Source organism: Megascapheus bottae, chromosome 15 (genome assembly GCF_031878675.1).
Source record: "Megascapheus bottae isolate mThoBot1 chromosome 15, mThoBot2.hap1, whole genome shotgun sequence".
Classification (NCBI taxonomy): domain Eukaryota; kingdom Metazoa; phylum Chordata; class Mammalia; order Rodentia; family Geomyidae; genus Megascapheus; species Megascapheus bottae.
The window spans coordinates 25,319,593-25,341,657 of record NC_143523.1 but is presented as its reverse complement, the minus strand read 5'-3'; the positions used below and the strand labels follow the sequence as shown (position 1 = coordinate 25,341,657).

Below are 22,065 nucleotides of genomic sequence, written 5' to 3'. Positions count from 1 at the left end.
GGGCCCGGAGTTTGGCCTAGTGGTAGAGTGCTTGCCTAGCATGCATGAAGATCCAGGTCCAATTCCACAGTACATACATAGAAAAAAGTCAGAAGTGGTGCTGAGGCTCAAGTGGTAGAGCTCTAGCCTTGAGAAAGTCCAAGGACAGTGCTCAGGCTCTGAGCTCAAGCCCAGGACTGGCAAAAAATAAAAATCATATTAAGTGAAGTAAGCCAGACCCAAAAGAACATAGGCTCAATGTTTTCCCTTATTTGTAATAATTAGTACACATCTAGGACTCTCCTAGCAGAGAATTACAATAGCTCAAAATCTATGTACATAAAGTCATATAGGATGAGACTAAATGAAAGGATCTTGAGGATATGGAAACAAGAGCTTTATCTTCTGTGATTGCTGTTCTTACTGCACTATGTTATTTCTCTTCTCTTTTTTTTGCCTTTATGGTTAATTTCATGTTGTTACTATATCTGACTTTGTTACCTTGTATATTGGTATATTATTTGTTTATTTGAAATAGGGAAGGGAAGGGGGGAAACGATGATTGGGAGGGGGTGGAGGGAGGGAAAAAGGGACAAAAACTTGAGAAGGGGTATCAATGTGCAAGAAATAATGCACCTACTACCTGACAAATATAACTGTAACCCCTCTGTACATTATCCTGACAATAAAATAAAATAAAAAACCAGGACTAGGGGCCCAAGGGAGCAGTACTAAAAAGATAAAATCTGATTGTGCAATTTAGAGAAAGAAATGAAAATGAATCAGAGCTAAATTCAATGGCAAATATTCCCCAATTTAGATCCTCTAAAAGCAATCATATATCGAGTAGCTATTTTCATGTTCAATGTTTTATACCAAGTGATCTAATATAAGGAGATTTTATTTTACATCTGGACATGCTATCCACCTTGGGGAAGAATACTGCCAGGCAAAAATGCTGCATTTATAAGCATTCATATCTTAACTACACTGCTGTGTTGCCAGAGTCAGCAAAAACACCTCGTGAGAGCTGCCAGGAGAATTCCTTTCTTGGGGGGCACTGATCAGTTCCAATGCTGTCCCTGCCTTCTGGCCAGTTCTTGCTCCATCCAGGGAATGGGATTGGGTTTCCTTATCCTCCTCAACTCAGGAAATCATTATTCTGCTCTGCTCTAACCTACAAGCTTTAGCTGGAACAGAGTCTTCCCAGGAAGGCCATAGGGAGATGGTGACCCTATGGGGACACATGCCTGCAAAGTCAAGTTGCTGCTTCCACTATTTAACAAGCAGACTGGTCAGCTCGGGGCAGGCCTTCTCCTTCACTCGTTTCCGTCCCTGGGGCTGCTGGCTTTCAGACTCCACCCAGTCCTCCTTACCTGGCTGGATGTTTTCTCTCATGATGGTGACGTGTTGGTCTCTGTCGGGCCGAGTATGTTCATGCCAGAACCCAACCACGTGGCCCAGCTCGTGAGCAACAATGCCAAACTTGTCACAGTTTTTCCCAATGGATATGGCCTGTGGACCCCCTCCTCGACGCCCAACATAAGAGCAACAGCTGGAAAATATAGAATACTCAGGTCAGCAGGAGGATATCTAGAGTGGGAGGCAAGCCACTCTGCTCACCTTGCCCTCTGCGTAAACTGTGTCCAAAAAACACAGCTCATACAGTGGTAGACGTGATCTCAGCTTGCAACCTTCCACCCAGTGCAGAAATTCCCTACAAATACGCACTGCCTTCTTTCTGGTGGTCACAGATGCTCTCAAGAATCAGAAGAAAGAAACGGCTGGGCACTGGCGGCTCATACCAGGATTGCAATCATAACTATTCAGGAGGTTGAGACCTAAGCCAGCTCTGGCAGACAAATACAAGAGACTCAGCTCCAACTACCTGTGAAAAGCTGGAATTGGAGTCTTGGCTCAAGTGGTAGAGCACCAGCCTTGAGTGAAAAAGCCAAGTGAGTGTGAGGCTGTGGGTTCATGCCCCAGTACTATTACGAAAGGAAAAGAAAGGAGGAAAAGGAGGAGAAAGAGGAGAAGGAGGAGGAGAGAGGGAGAAAAGGAGGGAAGGAAGGAGGGAGGGAGGGAAGGTAGGGTAGGGGAGGGAAAGAGGGGAGGGAAGGGAGGAAAGGGAGGGTAGGGAGGGAAGGGAGGAAAGGAAGAAAGAAATAGTCTCCCTCTCTAGAATAACACCATACCCAGCCCTTCACCTCAAAGCACTGTCTCTACTGTGCCATCTCTAAGGACAAGAGACATTTGGAATTTCTTTCTTCAGCAATGGAATAAATGCATAAAAAGATATTTGCTTTGAAATTTGGTCAAGATAAAAAACTATCTTTTTCCCATCATAAAAGAAATATATCCACATGCCAGGCACTGGTGGCTCATACTTCTAATCCTACTCAAGAGGATGAGATCTGAGGATCATAGTTAAAAACCAACCTAGAACCAGGTGTGGTGGTTGACGCCTGGAACCCTAGCTACTGAGGAGGCTGATATCTAAGGATCCAGGTTCAAAGCCAGCCTGGGCACTAAAGACCGTGGGACTCATCTCAAATTAACCACTAGAAAAGGGGAAGTGGGGCTGTGGCTCAGGGGTAGGGTGGTATCCTTGAGCTGAAAAGCTCAGAGACAATGCTCAGGCCCAGAGTTCAAACCCCATGATCCACCAAAGAAAAAAAAAAATAAACCTAGGCAGAAAAGCCTGTGAGAACTTCATCTCCAATTAACCGACAAACAAGCCAGAAGTGGAGGTGTTGTTCAACTGGTGGAGTGCCAGACTTGAGCAAAAAAATTCAAGTGAGGGTGTGAGGCCATAAGTTTAAGCCCTGTTACTCGTTCCTTCCCTCCCCCGAAAGTAACCTATATCATGTCTAAAGAACATCAATATTTTTGCTTATCTATTTTGTGATCAGCTATCTTAGTAGAGTCTCTGAGTTTTTAATTATTTTTCAATTGATTTTTGAGGCTTCCTGGGTACACAGTCACATTAATTTTCAATAATGAAAACATTGCCTCATTCCTGCCAATATTAATGTGTTTATTTCATTCTTCTGTCTAATTATTTAGTGTTTCCAAAACATTAAATAACTACGGTGACCATAAACATCTTTAACTTCTTTCTGATTCTAACCAGAATTAGCATCAACAAAGACGACATTGACTTTTGGTTTGAATATATATAGGTATATATATGAAAATACATTTATTTTTAAAAATAATTTACATCTATTCCTGTGCTAACTTAGTGATTTTTTTCATAACAGAAAATACTCGTCGAAGCACCTAGATCCCTCCCCTTTTTGTGTGCCTGTACTTGAACTCAGGTCTTTGAGCTCTCAATGTTTTTTTGCTCAAGGTTAGCACACTACCCTTTGATTCACAGCCCCACTTTCAGATTTTGGGATGTTCTTAATGTTTAATAGATGGACAAAGTCTATCAGCTTTTGTAGGTAATTAAAAACTTATCAATCTGATAGACCTACAAAATTAAACTATAATAATCACAGTCCAAATCCTCTGAAAGTCTCTACTTTTTTTTTCTTAGCCAGCTTGATGCTAACCTTCTTGGACTGACAGAAATGAAACAAATACCTCCTTGCCAATGTTTCTGTCTGCTTCCCCTTGAAATCCTTAGGCTTGTTGTATGATTCTTGATGCCATGCTATTTGGTGCAAAAATACTTATGACAGTTACATTCTCACGACAGCCTGTACCCTTTCTCATTATAAACTGCCCTGCCCTTTTCTGACCTTTAAAACAAAAGTAGGGCCAGCTGTATAGCAGTGATCAAGCACTTGTTTGGAACATTCAAGGCCTTAGGTTCTGTTCCTAGCATTGCAAAATTACTTTTCATTTACAAAATAAGCAAAAAATGGAAACAAAAGTGGGTTTTTTTTGCTGTTTATCTTTTATTTTCTTTTGGTCCTGTTTGTTCATTTATCTGTCTTTGAGAGTGTAGGGGGAGGCACAGAAATGGAGACACAAAGGGTGAACAAATGTTGTAATGATAATGACCTTTACTTCTTGTAGATGGGGACAGGAGGAAAAAACCAAGAGAGGGCAAGAAAAGGGGTGACACTATCCAAAAGGAAATGTACTCTTTAACTGACTTATCTAACTATGACCCCTCTGTACACCACCTCTGTAATAACAAGAAGAAATTAAAAAATAAAAGCCTCATTTATAACTAAAATTATAACTTAGCATTGTTAATACTTGCTTGTTTGCAGGTATGTGTATGTGTGTGTGTGTGTGTGTGTGTGTGTGTGTGTGTGGCCTTTTTGGGAGCAATACTGAGTATGAAAATAAGGTCTTCATGCTTGTTAGACAGGCACTCCGTTGCTTGAGTTATGCCTCCCTCTCTTTTCCACTGGTTGTTTTCAAAGTAGAATCTCATTTTACGGCCCTGGCAGGTGTGGGATGCCATCTTCCTACCATGCCCCCCACCCCTGCCCCTGCCCCACCTTGCTGGGGTTGATAGATGTGTCCTACCACACCTACACACATAGCCATTGTCCTTTCTCTGTAGCTGAGATAACATGCTACCATACCCAGCCATTCCCTGAAATGAAGACTCCAGAACTTTTTTTTTGCTCTGAACTAGCCTTGAACCACAATAACTCATCTCTGTCTAGAACTACAGGCTTGAGCTATTGCATACAGGTTTCTGTACATCGTTCTAGAGGGAGAAATGATCCTATCAGATTCTCAAGATAGTCACTGCCCTTAATCTTTCTCTGTATAAAGCACTGTCTTCTGCTGTCCTGGTGACAGAAATCTCTAGGAACAAATCTTTCTGGAGTCATGCTCTGACCTACCCGGACTCCTACAGATCACTGGAAATACATAGTGTTAAAGAGCCAATTCAGCTGGGGGCGGTAGCTCACACCTATAATCCTAGCTACTCAGGAGGCTGAGATCTGAGGATTAAGGTTCGAAGCCAGCCCAGGCACAAAAGGACCTGAGACTCTTATCTCCAATTAACCTCTAGAAAATGGGAAGTGGGGCTTGGCTCAAGGGTAGGGTGGTAGCCTTGAGCTGAAGATCTCAGGGACAGCATCCAGGCCAAGTCCAAGCCCCACAATATCCCCCCCCCCAAAAAAAGAGAGAGAGACAATTCATGACTCACTTGACCTCTGATCTGTTGCCTGGGACTCTGCTCAGGTGGCCTTACTTATGTGAACTTACCCACAGGTCCTGTAGCTGAACACAATAAAGCTTTCCTCATCTGTCCTCTCGATGAAGGTCACACAGGTATGCTTCTCCCAGTGTCTCATGGCCTGCTTGAAAATGGCCCTTTGGCTGCCTGAAAGACAGAAAAAGTGCTGGGGCCATATTGTCCTTCCGGGCTAGGTTATGGCAACGAAGACAAAGCTTGCTCCAATGGCTTTTGAAAACTTGTTAATAAGAGTGCACTATTTGGGGGGCCAGGAGTTAGGCCTAGTGGTAGAATGCTTGCCTAGCATGCACAAAGGCCTGGGTTCGATTCCTCGGTGCTGAGGCTCAAGTGGTAGAGCACTAGACTTGAGAAAGTCCAAGGACAGTGCTCAGGCCCTGACCTCAAGCCCAGGGCTGCATTTAGAGTATTAAAAGTAGATAGAGCCGGGTGCAGTGGCTCATGCCTGTAATCCTAGCTACTCAGGAGGCTGAGATCTGAGGATCACGGTTCAAAGCCAGCCCGGGCACTAAGGACCCTGAGACTCTTATTTCCAATTAACTACTAGAAAACCATAAGTGGCCCTGAGGCGCAAGGAGGTAGGGCAATAGCCTTGGGGTGAAGAGCTCAGGGACAGTGCCCATGCCCTGATTTCAAGCCCCATGACCTCCCCACACACAAAAAGTAGATAAATTCTTAGAAAACAAAAGGCCACTTGGAGGAAATTCTCACAATGGTGCAGAAGATAGGGGGGTAATGTCACATTGTCCCCCCAAAATGTACACAGAATAACTTAGCTGTCTACTTTATTTTAGATACCTTAACACTTCCAGGCAGATGATGGCAAGAGGGGAGTCAGCCAGGGTGCCATCTTGGCAGAGGATGGCAAGCCACCCCATGCAGCAGTTCCTGCTCACAGTTGTCATGTACTCATTGTGTAAAGATCTAGTTTATAAATATACAACTAAACACATATGAGGTCATATGCAAATGCACACAAATAGTAACCAAAATATGGTATGTGCAGGAGAGAATTCAAAGGATGTAACTCCTTAGAAAAATGAACTCACAATCCAACAAAATGAGTACCAGGAAGCTGGTACCTGAAATGTGAGGGTGGGGGACATGAAGGGGAATAGGGTAGATGAATGAAGAGAGGAAAGGGTGCAATGCAATCATAATATTCAATGTATATCCAATGAAACCAGGAAAACTGAAGGAGGAAGTTAGACTAGGAGGGCAAGGGGTAACTGATCTGTTGAATGGCAACCACCTTGTAAAGCTACTTAAAGATGATATATATTATATATAACATATTTACACATATATTATATATTTACACACATATATTATTTATGTATGTATGTATTTGCCAGTCCTGGGACTTGAATTCTGGGCCTGGGCCTGAGCTTCTTTTGCTCATAGCTAGCACTCTACCACTTGAATCCCAACTCCAGTTTTGGCTTTTTCTGTAGTTAACAAGAGATAAGAGTCTTACAGACTTTCCTTCCCAGGCTGGTTTGGAACCATGATCCTCAGTTCTCAACCTCCTGAGTAACTAGGATTACAGGTATGAGCCACTGGAGCCTGGCTTACACTCAGGAGTCCAAATATGCCTTGTCTTAGGTTACTGACCTGTGAAGTTCCCTCCAATGACATACGGAATGACTCCTCCAGGCCATATCCTTTCTGTCCTAGAGGTTGTGGCTCTGCGGACCCGGGCAGAGAAGGTCCTTGCTGTGGTTTCCGAGGTGTCAGAGCTATGTAGAAGTATGGTTCCTTCCTTGCCATCTGCAAAACATTCAGGCACAGTTACTCTTTTCTCTGAGAGTGCACTTAGCACCTTGTTTATGATTGCATCTACCATGAACGAACAGAAGGGGGTGCTAAAACCTGAATCCTAAAGAGGCATTACCCATCCAGGGCTTTGAGTCACTACTGGATGGTAGTTTCCAGATAGCAATGAGAAAATGTAACAAGTACACCTGCCTCTGATGGGTCTGGCTTGTGTGAGACCTTGAAATATTCCTCTTTGTGTCACAGAATCAAGTGGGTTCAGATAATTTTAAGCTATGGGGTGCAAGTGGATGGGTAAAGGTTGGGGTGAACTTTCTTCTCAGAGCCAAGAGCATCTGGAGGAGCGAGCTGAGCTGAGATTGCCAATTTTGTCAGTTCTGAAATAATGTAGTCAGGAGGACATATTTATGATACTGGAAAAAAATAAAATCTTTGAAAGATAAACCGTGGGGAAAACAGAGACTCATAAAATCTCCCAGCTCTTCACAGGCTCTTGAAACATCTGGTCCTTTAAGAGTGGAATGGAGATGGCTGTGTAGTTCATAACTCTGTAATTGTAATCCCAGCACTTGAGAGGGTGAGGCAGGAGAATCTTGAGTTCAAGACCAGCCTGGGCAATACAGCTACCACTGAGTCACAGTCCTTAACCCTTATTGATACTTTTTACCATCTATATATCACCAGCTTGGAGGTGGTCAGAACTAAAGAGAGTAATCTGGAATCTAGGTGTGGTGAAACCACACAGAGGTTTAAAGATTTGAGTCCAAGCAGTAGGCCTCTGAAAAATAGCACTTCAATTTATTTTCATGCTTTTACTTCATTATCTTTATTTATCTGGTTATGTCTTTCTCTTTTTATTCTTATAATTTCTTTATGACTTCTTTTCCTTTTATTGAAAAAACTAAAGTATGATTCATAATCATGATATTTATCCTTTCATGTTCAACATACTATTTCTCTGATTTCAGTTTCAATGAACCTAGTTATCAGTTATTGAAATTCACTTAGTACTTTTCACACATTGCTTTTTTATGGGGGGAGGGGTCACAGGGTGAACTCTGGGCCTGGGCGCTATCCCTGAGCTCTTCAGCTCAAGGCTACCACCCCATTCCTTGAGCCATGGCCCCACTTTCCATTTTCTAATGGTTAATTGGAGGTAAGTCTCATGTTCTTTAGTGCACTGATCTTTAGTGCCCGGGCTGGATTTGAACAGTGATCTTCAGATCTCAGCCTCCCGAATAGCTAGGATTACAGGCATGAGTCACTGTGCCCAACTTCACATATCATTTCTTTTCCCCCACTATAATTCCAACTTCTTTGTTTGGCTCAAGACTCATTTCAGCCATATTTATTGTAATTGCATGGTCATCCCATTTTTATTATGTCTGCCAGTTTTCCTCTAGGGACTAACTTTTTGGGGTCCTAAGTTCATTTTTAGGCAAGTGCTGTGTGCTTTGGCTCATGGATACAATTGTGTTTTACATGTTTTTAGGGATTGTGGAATTCTATGATGCCAGATCAATTTTTATATTACGTTCTCAATTTGGAGTTTCCACATACAGAAAGTATGATTTCACAATTCACATCTGCATGTGAAACAAGATTAGGGATTGAGTCTATGATTGAGGAGAGCTTGCCCTTAAGCCTGGAACAGATAGCCCCTAACCTCTTAAGTCACAATCCAACTTCAATACCTGTCTGGATGCTCTAATCATCACCTGCCAGTTATTTCTATGAGCTAACATTTCTTGTTCATTCCTAATCCTGGCCCTTTAGCTCTCTTTCCATTGACCTCAACTGTGTTTATAATTTAGAGTAGGGAAAGGCTATTTCTTTATCCCCCCAGTCCCTTCCCAGCATTTGTATGCTTGCAGAAAGGGTTCCTAACAGTTCAGTTGGTTGGTGGATCTAGAACGTTGGAATGTAATACATTTGGTGGGGAGGAGGAGTTGGTTGTGGGCTTGAATCTGGGCCTGGGTGCTGTCTCTGAGCTCTTCAGCTCAAGGCTATTGTCCTACCCCTTGAGCCCAGCACCACTTCCAGTTTACTAGCGGTTAATTGGAGATAAAAGCCTTCTGGACTTTAGTGCTTAGGCTGGCTTTGAACCACAATCCCCACAGATCTCAGCCTCTTGAGTAGCTAGGATGACAGGTTGAGCCACTGCGCCCGGTGGAATATAATACATTTTAAAACCTGAAATTAATTGTTTTACTGCTGGAATTTCTAGAACAGAAGTCATACACTTGCAGTCACAGATGTGTTTTGTTTGGCTTGGATACTTTTGGCTCACAGTATATATTCTTTTTTTTAAATCTCACTTTAGAAGCCAACTTTTAAAAGAGATTTCACATAGTAATTCAAATTTTCTTTATAAATGGAAAGCCTAGGTGAACGTGAGCCCATCTCCCACCCAGGTACAACCCACCAAAGTGACAGGGTACCTACTCCGCACGGTCCCATCACCTGCTCTGCCACTGTCGCTCCCAGTTCTCCATCCAGCTCATCCAGCTCACTCTGCTCATTTACATGTCCTGTGAGGCCCTTATGAATAGTCTAATTTGCGCTCCCAGACCTAGAATCCATTGCATTGGGATTGCAAATGTTCGAGCAGACTGAAACCTCCATGGGGGCAGGAACCACAGCCAGCTTGTCTAGCACTGTGCTCCATACACGGCACAGTGCCTGACTGGTGGTGCCTGTTCAATATTTTTGTTACTTGAATGAATGAATTAGAGAATGGACAAGCTATTCTAAAAATAAACAGCCCAACAGTCCAAACAATTCTGTGGCAGAAACCTCTCTAAAATGTTGGCAGCAAAGAAACCCTTAATGTTTACATCCTGAGAATCATGTCTTAAGTAATCACAGGCAGTGATGTAGCAAGTGGAAGTTTGTTATTCATTTCCCATATGGTTTTCAACAAGTCTCTTAATTTTCCTCTGCTGCCAATTCTCCTTTGGAGAATGGGCAAAAAATACTTCTCTATTGGAGGGAATAACACAAGACATCGTATGTTGCTCCCACTAGCTGTGCTATATATACTTGTGACCTAGCATTGTAAGGGCTGCTTTTATGCAGCCCAGCCAGCATGGGAAAATCTTAAGTGCACCTGGAAAGAGACTGGGGTGTAATTTCCAGAGATGGATTATTGAATGACAGCTTCCCCTTCGGTCCAGTGAGAAATTTAATTTGCCGAGGACTCAACACAGGAAGCATTTGCCGATTAAAAATATGTCTAAACAGATGTTCTGCTTAGCCTGGAAGAAGGATCTTAATGCAACTGTCATTATTGGATTTTCTTGGATTACTACTATCTGGAATGGGAGTCCAAATAGAAGGATGTAATTATTTATTATGGCCAAGAATCTTGCATTTGAAGAGGAGCTCAGGGGCGTCTGAAAGGATTTACCACGCTAGGGGTGGAGGTGGGGGGAGAGAGCACATTTAAATTCCCTGGCTGTAAGGGTGGACCTCGTCTTCCATGAGGGAGCAGAGCAGCCATTGCTATTCAATGTTTCATTTCCAGCTGAAGGCACAGCCGTGTCATAAACAGAACCAGGCCTGACCCATCCCTCTCAAGCGAGGAACTGCAATTTTTAGATTAGGCAACGGTTCATTCCCACACCGGAAGGGAATACTGTGACTGTTCAGCTATCTATAAAAGCCTCACCCCCACGGGTGATGGAAAAGTAGGCACCTAGCCTGCCATGATTCTGCAGGACTGAAGAACAGCCCCTTGGTGAAAGGGCAAACTATAGACTATTTTCCACAATGGCTTGTCATCTGCCTGCATATTAAAATGAAAGTGGGGACTGGGAGCCAGTGGTTCACACCTCTCATCCTAGCTACTAGGAAGCTGAGAGCTAAGGATCACAGTTCAAAGCCAGTCTGGGCAAGAAAGTCCATGAGACTTTATCTCTAAGTAGTCACCAAAAAAGCCATTACTGAAGCTGTGGCCCAAGCAGCAGAGGGCCAGCCTTGAGCAAAAAGCTAAGGAATATTTTTTTTTAATGTCCTTGTCACTGGTGGCTTTTACCTGTAATCCTAGCTACTCAGGAGCCTGAGATCTGAGTATCACAATTAGAAGCCAGCCTAGTTAGGAAAGTCTGTGCTATGGTACCACACCCAGTGGTGGAGCACTAACCTTAAGCACAAAGGCGCTCAGGGGCAGCACCCAATCCCAGAGTTTTAGCCCTAGACCTGGCAAAAAAAGAAAAGGAAAGAAAACAAAGAATCAAGTGCTTACCCCTTGTCCGGAGATTATGACAACTGGGATAGAATGGTTTGGGCAGCTACCATTTGTTGTTGTTGTTGTTTTTGCCAGTCTTGGGGCTTGAACTCAGGGCTAGAGCTCTACCACTTGAGCTAAAGCACCACTTCTGGCTTTTTCTGTTTGTGGTACCCAGGAAATCGAACTCAGGTCTTCATGCATGCTAGGGAAGCACTCTACCACTAGGCCAAACTCCTGGCTCAAGACAACTACAGTTTTTTTTTAATTAAAGAATTTATTAACATTGATTTTTACATCATATTTCAAATGACATGTTTGACAAACAAGTGTTCAAGAAGGGAATCTCAACAACTATAGTTTTTAAAGCTCACCATCAATGACAAGGCTTGGTGATATTGGGGGTCAAATCATACAGCCTAAAGGTTAAAATGAAGGGCTTAGGGACAAAGGGATTTAAGCTTAAGATGAAAGCCACCATTTGCTACCTGAGTAGCTTTGGGAAAATCACAGTGGTCCTCAGAGTCTGACTTCCTGCTGCATAGTTGTGAGATGAATGCTCAGGGTAGGGAAAGGCTGCAGGGAGCAGCGGTCAGCATCATGAAGATCTGCTCTCAAGAAAGATTAAAACAAGGGGCCCAGCTGACTGGTTATGCCCCAGTAGACTGCCATAAGTAACATTGGAGGGTGACAGGCATTTTGTGCTCAGGTTAGTTCTCTGGCATAATCAGATTCCATTATTCTTTGTTTCTGCCCCAAAGCCTTAGGGTATCTAAAAGTGGAAAGCCCATTCTCTTTTGTGAATATGCTTCTGAAATTCAGGCTTGCTACAAACAATCACGGCTTCATCCATGGAGCAGTTACACACACCGTTTCATTAACCCCATTACAACCCCAAATGTGTACTGAAGGCCCAGGTCCAAGGAAGGGGCTTCTCTCACCAAACCCTCTGCCAGGATTACTGAGGAAGCAATTCTGAAGCTCACCCCTCCCCAAAGCTGCAAACACAAATCCCACTGTCAGGGCTGAAGGGAGTCACATAATGCCAGGATATAAATCTCAGCTGAAATGAGCAGGCCTGGAGCTTCCCCCACCCCCCAAACACACATTTAGATCCTTTTTCCTGCTTGGGCGGTCTCTTGTTCTGATGTGGCGGAAGAAGGGCAGGTTGCAATTAAAGAGGAATCTGAGATCCACACAAATTATCTTTAATTCAAATCAAAACAAGAGGCATCCCAACCTGGTGTCCAAGAGTGTCCCAAAGGTACAGGATGGAAAGGACAGAAAGGACGGAGGACCAAGCTTGAAAAGTCTGTGCTCGCCTCACCTCTGGGGTCTCCTTCTTCCCCTTGCTTGCATTGGATGCTCAATGACCTGCTGTTATGCTGCTAAATAATACAGAGTGGAGGGATGGGCATAGAGTTGACATTCACTATCCCATTCAAACAAATAGGCCCATCAGGGGTGATTGCACACACAGATCGTGCCAGCCTCAGAGGTATGTGGGTATATGGGGAGAGTGTTATCATCTGTCTTGAAAAGTCTAAGGCCTTTTGCTGCCAATGCGCATCCTGTACACAACCCAGCCAAGAGGCTGAACTTTAATGGGCTGCAGCCTCATTCCTTCCGGTCCTTCATGATTGTTTCTGTGCAGCTGCTGAACAGCTGTGGAATTCCAGTCCAGAGGTGGATGATGTGCTCTCAGATCTGAGGAGTGTCAGTCTCGGAGGTGGGGGGGGAGGACAGAAAGAACTACGTTCACTAAGCACCTTTAAAATCTCGGTATGGCTTCATGTAAATATTATTTTTAGTAAGAACTTATAATAATAACTTATCCAGTGAGAGCTATCAAAAGACTGAGCTGGGTTCAATTTCAAGTGGGTGTGACTCTCTCTGTTTAGGTGGTTGGATTATCTGATATATATTCTTTTTTTTTTTTCTTTTGAGGATCATGGGGCTTGAACTCAGCTGGGGTGCTGTCCCTGAGCTCTTCAGCTCAAAGCTACCACCTTACCCCTGGGCCTGAGCATTGTCCTTGAGCTCTTCTGCTTAAGGCTACCACCCTACCCTTGAGCCAAGCCCCACTTCCCATTTTTAGAGGTTCATTGGAGTCTCAGGTCCTTTTGTGCCCAGGATGACTTTGAACTTTGATCCTCAGATCTCAGCCTCCTGAGTAACTAGGATGACAGGCGTGAGCCACCGCCTGGACTCTGATATATATTCTTAAACTCAGATAACAGCAATTGCTGGTGAGGAGGTAAGATGGAATACTAGTTTCCAAATACAGCTACCTGTCTATGAGTTCATGTTGAGTCTTCTGATAGTGCATGTACTTCCTTCTCTTTGAGCTTGGGATGGTCATTTGGCTTGTTTTGATGGTGGCAGAAGTAACTGTTTGGGTTTTGGTCTAGGACTAGCACATTCTGCTTCTTCCTTCTGGGGAACAGTCACCACCTGGAGCAAATCTCCAGCTGGACAGTAATGGAGGGATCAGGGCCAGGTGAAGGCAGACTGGTCACCAGGGCTCAGTCATGCTGCTCTGGGACCCTTCAGTCCAATGAAGTGAAATGACCAACCCCTCTGGCTTCGCCCCCACACCCTGGAGACCATTTTTACCACCAAGTACTACCCGTTTGTAGCCATATGTGACCAAAGGATTTGGATATTTAAACCTTATTTAAACATCCTATTGAGTGCCAGTAGCTCACACCTATAATTCTAACTACTCAGGAGCCTGAGATCTGACGATCACAATTGGAAGCCAAACGAGGCAGAAAAGTTCATGAGATTCTTATTCCAATTAACCAGCAAAAACTAAAAGTAGAGGTGTGGTCCATGTAATAGAGTACCAGCCTTGAGTTAAAAAGCTAAGGGAGTGTACCCAGTCCCTGAGTTTAAGCCTCAGAGCTGGCTGGCATACACACACACACACACACACACACACACACACACACACACACACACACACACTATTCTTTTGCTCTCCAGTTAATCTTACATAGAAGGAACATCACTGTCATATGCCAGCCTTCATTCCTGCAGCCAGAAGTGAGACCCTGTGGCCATAAATCACCCTGAAAGGGAAAGACTTCTCCAAAAATGAGACACTTCTGGTGATTGCCAGGGTAGAAGCTCTTTGGGCTAGTGGACAGCACACACTTATGTCTGAGCCTTTATGGCCCAGGGTCTTTCTGGACAGGTTCCAAATAACAGGTAGTCCTTGACTGCAAACAACAGCCACCATCCCTGCCCCCTCCCTTGGCAGCTTACAGGTCTTTAGTTCACATCTAGAGACAGCTCCTGCCCAGCTGTTTTCCTTTCCTGAGCCACCTTGTTCTCTAGTTTTATCATCTCTCCTCTCAGGCCTTCAATGGCTTCAACTCACAAGCGAAACTCCTGGGAGATAACTCAAACCAGAAAAACAGAATTGACCTAGAATTTGTAAAGCTGGTTTTACCAGAGTTTACCTGAATCCCTAAGCAGAAAATGCCACTCCCCACTTCAATCCCTCTGTCTTTTTTTTTGGCAACAAGCTGCTCCATTCCACCAAAGGAAACACTTTTCCTGTGCCCACTTAAATAAGAGGCTCACAAAGAGTTGCTGAAGAATATGAGTAGGGGACAGGAAATAACTAATAGGTATGGAGGTCTCTCTGGAGGGAACAGAAAATTCTGGCAATAGATAGTGAGGATGGCCACACAGCATTATCAATGTACTGAAGGCCACTAACTGACACAGTACACACTTTAAAATGCTTGTGATAGATGCATGAGTATAGTGGTGCACGCCTATAATCCCAGAACTTGAAGGCTGAGGCTGAGTTTGAGACCACTGTGGGCTACAAAGTGAGGTGCTACCTCACAAACAAACAAACAGAAAAGGTTAAAATGGTAAACTTTGGCTTGTCTGTATTTTGCCATGATGAACAAATAAATAAAAAGGTACTCAGAGACTCATACATACCCTTTCCAGCTGCCTGGCTGCTGGTGATCAAAGTTGAAGCTGTTGTGTTTAGCCAGCTCTCAGACAGACGTTCATCCAGTCCACCTAGAAGAAGAGGAGAAAACAGGGGTGAGGACACAACTTCATAGCAGCATCAAAAACAAGGGGGACAAGCCTGCCACAAGCAGAGTCACCATGGACCAGCAGAATTAGTCTAGCGGCTGTTTACTGGCACCTGTGGTGTCTGGGCCCTGGTTTAGATGCCAGGGGGAAAACAACTTGGTTTCTTAATAATCACATACACCATTCACAAATTAACAAAAATATTATTCTGGGGGCTGGGAGTTTGGCCTAGTGGTAGAGTGCTTGCCTAGCATGCACGAAGACCTAGGTTCAATTCCTCAGTACCACATACATAGCAAAAAGCCGGAAGTGGTGCTGAGGCTCAAGTGGTAGAGTGCTAGCCTTGAGAAAATCCAAGGACAGTGCTCAAGCCCTGAGCCCAAGCCCAGGACTGGCAAAAAAAAAAATAAATATATATATATATATTTATATATTATATATTATTCCACAATTGGTCAAGGGCACTCTGAATGAACTTTCCAAGTCAACAAACAGGCCCAAAGCCAGCTTCTTCACACATTCCTACAAGAGGCAACTGCTGGCCTGGGGCCCACGAGGGTGTGAGACTGTGTGGCTGCAGCTGGATCCCTGATGTTCTGGGCACTGGTGAGGCACAGGGTGTCCTCTAGGGGGAGAGTCTCCTTTAGGCAACTGCTGGGCTTCATTCATAAACTGGACTCTGCAGACAGCACGCCCTCTGAGAACAGCAAGGCTCATATGGGTTGGCGGTGGCCTCCATCTCTCTGTGTTCAAGTTCATCTCTACCAGGAGAATGCTAACCAGAAAGCCTTTGTTAGTCCTGCCGTGTATGATGCAGCTGCAGACATTATGGATCCAGCTGTGAGCACGACACTGCTCGTGCTGTGCCTGCCCAGAATGTGTATGTTCTAAACAGGGAGCCAGATTGGAAATAGCAGGTGAGAAAGCAAGTAAACAAGAGGATTACAGGCTCAGAAAATGTTCTGAAGTATCCCCAAATACCCACAACGACCACGGCACTGTGCACAATGACCAGCTGTGGGGCCAGCCCGTTGTCCATCAGAGGCTAGATGGATAAAGAAGTGTGGTAAGATAATGCAATAGAATGCTATGCAGTCTGGGGCCGGGGGTTTGGCCTAGTGGTAGAGTGCTTGCCTAGCACTCGGTACCACATATGTAGCAAAAAGCCAGAAGTGGTGCTGTGGCTCAAGTGGTAGAGCCCTAGCCTTGAGAAAATCCAGGGACAGTGCTCAGGCCCTGAGCTCAAGCCCAGGACTGGCAAAAAAAAAAAAAAAAAGAATACTATGCAGTCATAATGAAGAAAACTATGCCATCTGCAGAAAAAAAAGTCAGTGAAATGAGATGATCACGTCCAGTAATATATGATACACTGAGAAAGTCAAATGTCACATGTTTCCTTTTATAGTGCAATCTAGAGCTATTCAACAAGAAAGACACAAAAGTAAGAGGCTAGTGAGGGGCAGGAAGTGAGAAAGGGAAAAGACAGAGTAACAGGGGAGAATGTGATCAAAGGATGCTGTATGCATACATGAAAATGTCATAATAAAATCCACTTAAGAGCCAGGTGTGGTGGCTCACACCTGCAATCCTAGGTACTCAGGAAGCTGAGATCTGAGGATCAAGGTTCGAAGACAGCTAGGGCATTAAATACTGTGAGATTCTTATTTCCACCTTACCACTAGAAAATCAGAAGTGGCACTGTGGCTCAAGGGGTAACACAGTAGCCTTGAGCTGAAGAGCTCAGGAACAACACCCAGACCCAGAGTTCAAGCCCCACGACTGACCCCCCTACCAAAAACAAAAGATTTTAAAAAAGAAAATGCTCTGATGATCACAGTGTGGGAGGAATGCGACTGGAAGAGCCACGCGGATGGTGGCTGGGGACAGCCCTCTAAGGAGGAAACTCTGGGATTAAAACAAGGCAAGAGGGCTTGCTGGGTGCTGGTGGCTCACCCCTGTAATCTTAGCTACTCAGGAGGCCGAGATCTGAAGGTGGTGGTTCGAATCCATCCCAGGCAGGAAAGTCTGTGAGACTCTTATCTCTAATTAACTAGCAAAAAGTCAGAAATAGATTTGTGGGTCAAGAGGTAAAGCACCAGCCTTGAGAAAAAAACAAAAGAGCTTAGGGACAGCACTCAGGCTGAGTCAAGTCCCATATATGAGTTGGGCAGGCACAGCATGAGTTGAAGTCCCCCCACCCCCCCTGACAAAACCACCATAATTTCTCCAAATCCACAATGACTCTCAGAGCTCCATATGGAAAATGATTTTACAAAATGATTTTATGAATTTTACAAAAGAGAAGGCAAAGGTGATAGATTAGTCCAGGGCTGCTGGGCCCTTAAGGGGAAACTGAGTGCTTAAGACGTGGTCTCCTAGTCAGAACCCCTGCACAGAACCCAATGTGGCTCTAACATGACTGGTGACAGCAAATGGCCCCTGTACCAATTCCTTAGGGTGCCTTCTTCCTTCTGGTGACTCTGCAGAAGCTGCAGCTGCTATGCCTCCTGTAGAGACAGGTCCCCCTCCTAACACCAGGTGGGGATAGGAGGCTCCCCACTGCATCCTGCTCCTTCTATTGCCTTTCTGGCCAACTCGGAATCCACTCACACACTCCCTGCAGCTGCCGGGACCAGGGCTGCCAGCTCCTGGCCCTCGGGTATTCGTCCAGTTGCGATATCATTTCCTCTCAGGCTAAAGGTCGGGGGAAATCCTGATGGTGTGACATGCTTCGGCAGCAGAGGAATGTGCCATCTGTGAGTTTCAGGAGGCTCCTCTCCTCTGCACAGGGATGGCTGAGAACTTGGGCATTAGCATCTTCCATCTGTTAAATGGGCTGCTGTGAGGACCAGATGAGGTAATGGGTTTGTTTAGACATGTGTTCACTTAACAAATATTTATCCAACACCTGCTACAGGCCAGACACTGTTTCTGCTCTCAGGATAGGACACAGAAGAAACTCTACTCTGACCTCATAGAAATTATATTCTGATGGAAGGAAGAGGAAGACATCAAAAACAAAGAGGCAGCAAACTTAAGTCAGTTGTTCCTAAGTGTTATGAGGGAAATAAGTGAGGGTAAAGAGGCCAACGAATGCTAGGGGTGAGGGGCTGCCATTTCATGTAAGGTAGAAGTCTGAAAAGAGCGGGGGAACATTTGCCATTTCTAGAGAGGAACATTCAAACGAACGGCATAGCAAGCGCAAAGGGCCCAGGATGGGAATGGTCCTGACAGAGTATAGGATGGGGTATACAGGAGTGGATTGAACAATGGAGAAAATGGTAAGCACTGAGGTTATGGGCAGGTGGCTACAGAGATAGCTCATCAGGTGTCTTGCTACCACTTTAGGACTCTGGCATTCACTCCAAGTGATCTAGATAGGATCTGAAAAAAGTGTGTATGTGCACAGCTTTGTATGTGACAGGGATTATTAACAGTGAGCCGGAGGGGACAGAGGGGCTAAGATCTGAAATAAGATTCCATAGAAATTGTGGTAAGTTAAGTCTTATTTAATTCCTGCAAAAGTGGAGCGTGGGAGAGTTCTCTGGGCTCTACCCTGGCTCCAGGTGAGCTGGAAGGCACACAGCTGTGCTGGAGGAAGTCAGGCTGCAGCAGGCAAGTGTGAGAGTCGGGGATGGGGAAGGGATTTCTAGTTCTCTTGGCTTTTGAATAGTTGCAAAGTTCTGGAGGTGGGGAAGACCAGACGATCCCGCAAATCATGAATATGACTGAAAGAACCAGCGTTGGCCAAAGGCCAATCAAGAGCCTAGAACACAAGGACCATGAATACCTGAACACCGTCATTTTAGGGAACAAGTGTGCAGTGGGATTAGTTAGAAAACAGCTGGAGGGGACGCTGTACGGAACCTACCATCTTTCTCAGTAGCCTTGGGAGAGAAGTAAACAAGGGCAAGTGAGGAGCAGAGGGACATTTTCCAGGTCTGTGAGAGAACACAAGAACACAGTCTCACCTCTGCCTTCATCATCAAGACAGGGAGACTCGTTTTACCTGGAAGGGCTGCGAAGCTCATAGCTTTAGACCCATTTGACTTGGAGCTGGTGTTCTTCAGCGGCTCCCCTGATGAAAACCCTTCCTGGTCTCCATGGCTCTTGGGGTTGAATTCCAACTCCTAAGGTAACTGATGAGCCCTCGGTAGTATGGCCCAGCTAAGATCCTCTTCTAGGGATCTTGGGGTGGTGGGTCTCTTCTGATCCTTCCAGATCCAGACTCCTCAGGAAGGATCCATTCCACAGTGCTCAGGGTTGTTTTTTTTTTTTTTTTTTTCCCTTTTCCTTTCCTGGATGCAGACTTCCCCAGCCACACCCACTTCTTTACTTGGCCCAATCTGATTGGTCTTGTAATTATCCAATTAGCTACCGCTTCCTCCTAGGAGCCTCTCCACCTCTTTGGTTATAAATCCTTCTCCATTGCATTCCCTCAGTCTATACCTCTTCAGAGCCATGATCACTAGGTATGGGCATCTCCTTTATGTTCAGCAGATTCCCCACAGTCTAGTTTTTATATTTACTCAGTATGAAAGAAGAGAATGTGAATCTCAGCACCCAGGCTCTGTATATGGCAGATGCCCAATAACATATTTGATGGGTAGCAAATGAATGGATGATCCAGATCGACCATGCTTTAAAAAACAAAAAACAAAAACTCAGTCACTTCTAGCCCAGCTTAACTGTTGGAAAAAAATGTCTTCATTGGCTTTTCTGGAGAGAGAGGCAGCTATTCTTGGAAAACTGGCTTTAAACTTTGGCTGCAATTTTGGACTATCTGGGAAGTCTTTTTAAAAGTAGTAAGGCCTGAACTTCAGTACTCAGAAGTTGGATTGACTTGGTCTTGGGCACACCCAGGGGCATAGGGACGTTTTATTCAAAAAGTAATCCAAGTTGAGCTTGGAAGCCTTGAGAAGTGGCACACATCTATAATCTCAGAACTTGGAGGATAAGAGTTCAAAGCCAGCCTGGGTTATGTAGAAAGACCCTGTCACAAGAACAAAACATAAAAGAGAAAGGTTAATCATAGCTTCTCAGAAACCTAGGAGTGGAAGCCTCATCGCCCAAGCTCCCAGGAGCTATAGAGATGTATGTAGAACTGGAGACAGATCTGTCCAACTCTAGGAAAAGCCACACCACACCTATAAATGAGATGCAAAACTATTCCTGTTTCCTTAAAAACCAGTGAGACAGGAGAGGTTCAGGCTGTAACCATAATCATGGGTCCTAGAATAAGGAAGAGGGAGAATAGCCTGATTCAGACAAAGACTGGAGAAGAGGGGATACATTCCGAGTATGGGGTGTCTTTTTCCTGAGTAATGATTGCAATACAAATTATCTATCTATCCATCCATCCATCTAGCTACAGATAGATAGATGAAAGGATAAGCAAAGATCTTGTAGATTTCATTAGTCACATGGGTCCATTCAAACATCTCCTTTGCATAAGAACTCCAGGCTTACAGCTGGTCTCTGAGAAAGAAAGCCCTCCAAGCCTTGAAAGAGCTCCGGCTGTCTAAGCTCTCAGTGATACACAGGGGGCCAGGCCAGGCCAGTGATTCAGGGAGCCTGCTGAAATGTTTCTACCCAGCATTTGCAATTCAATCCCACAGTTTCCTTTATGGAACAATTCACTAAATTCAGAGTTGTTCTTTTTTCTAATTCACCATATAATTCACCTCCCAAGTTCAATTAAGAAGCAATCTGTTAGCAACTTTGAAAGCAAGCTGCTTTTCTTTGGGAAAGCTCAAATTTCTTCCGCTTCCAACAAAAAGTACCTTAATGATATGCATCATAGGAGACACTGGTGTACACACAACGCCCACTCCACCTAATCAATGAAATATTAACAGTCCACATCTGAGATAACTAGGCAGGAAGAGATGGAATTTTCCAAAGCCCCAGGGGACAGGGTCTTATGCCATACATCAATTTGCCATTTGAACAAGTCTTTTGAATACTCATAGATATGGACATAAACTTTATCTTAATTATTCCTTCCTTTTTTTTCCCTTTTGTGCCAATATCGAGGCTTAAACTCAGAGCCACATGCTCATGCTTGGCTTTTTTGGCTCAAGAGTGGAGCTTTATCACTTGAGCTACACTTCCCCTTGTGGATTTTTGCTAGCTAGTTGTAGATAAAGAGTGCCATGAGGGCTGGGAGTTTGGCCTAGTGGTAGAGTGAGTGCTTGCCTAGCATGCATGAAGGCCTGGGTTCAATTCCTCGGTACCACATACATAGAAAAAAACTGGAAGTGGTGCTGAGGCTCAAGTGGTAGAGCTCTGGCCTTGAGAAAGTCCAAGGACAGTGCTCAGGCCCTGAGCTCAAGCCCAGGACTGGCAAAAAAAAAAAAAAAAAAAAAAAGTGTTGTGGACTTTCCAGCTTGGGCTGGCTTTGAACTGTGATTTTTCCATCTCAGCCTCCTGAGTAGCTAGGATTACAGGTGTTAGCCACCAGCATCTGGCTTCCTTCATTCATTCGTGTGTGTGTGTGTGTGTGTGTGTGTGTGTGTGTGTGTGTGTGTGTGTGTGTGTGGTGGTCCTGGGTTTGAACTCAGGTCCTGGGTGTAGTCCCTGAGCTTTTTCACTCAAGGTCACTACTTTGAGACACAGCCCTACTTCTAGTTTTCTGGTGGTTAATTAGAGATATAATATCATAGATTTTCCTGCTGGAGTTGGCTTTAAACCATGATCCTCAGGTCTCAGCTTCCTGAGTAGCTAGGATTACAGGCACTCAGTCTCTTCATTCATTCTTAAAGCCTAACATTATTTGATCTCTGGTTTACTTATATGCAATAGCTATCATTCTTTATCTGCAGATTGTTTGAAAGTATGT

The 22,065-nt window shown here is 44.4% G+C and overlaps 1 protein-coding gene across 1 annotated transcript in view; it reads right to left on the bottom strand.

Annotated features, from left to right (window-relative positions):
* Nucleotides 1–22,065, bottom strand: part of Tll2 (tolloid like 2) — a 99,229-nt gene that overhangs the window by 37,743 nt on the left and 39,421 nt on the right. The window contains exons 3-6 of the mRNA XM_090346918.1: nt 15,123–15,206; nt 6,770–6,925; nt 5,167–5,284; nt 1,356–1,534 (exon numbers count right to left, since the gene is read on the bottom strand). Coding sequence (XP_090203044.1) covers nt 1,356–1,534; nt 5,167–5,284; nt 6,770–6,925; nt 15,123–15,206 — 537 coding nt within the window. The remainder of the gene's footprint in view (nt 1–1,355; nt 1,535–5,166; nt 5,285–6,769; nt 6,926–15,122; nt 15,207–22,065) is intronic.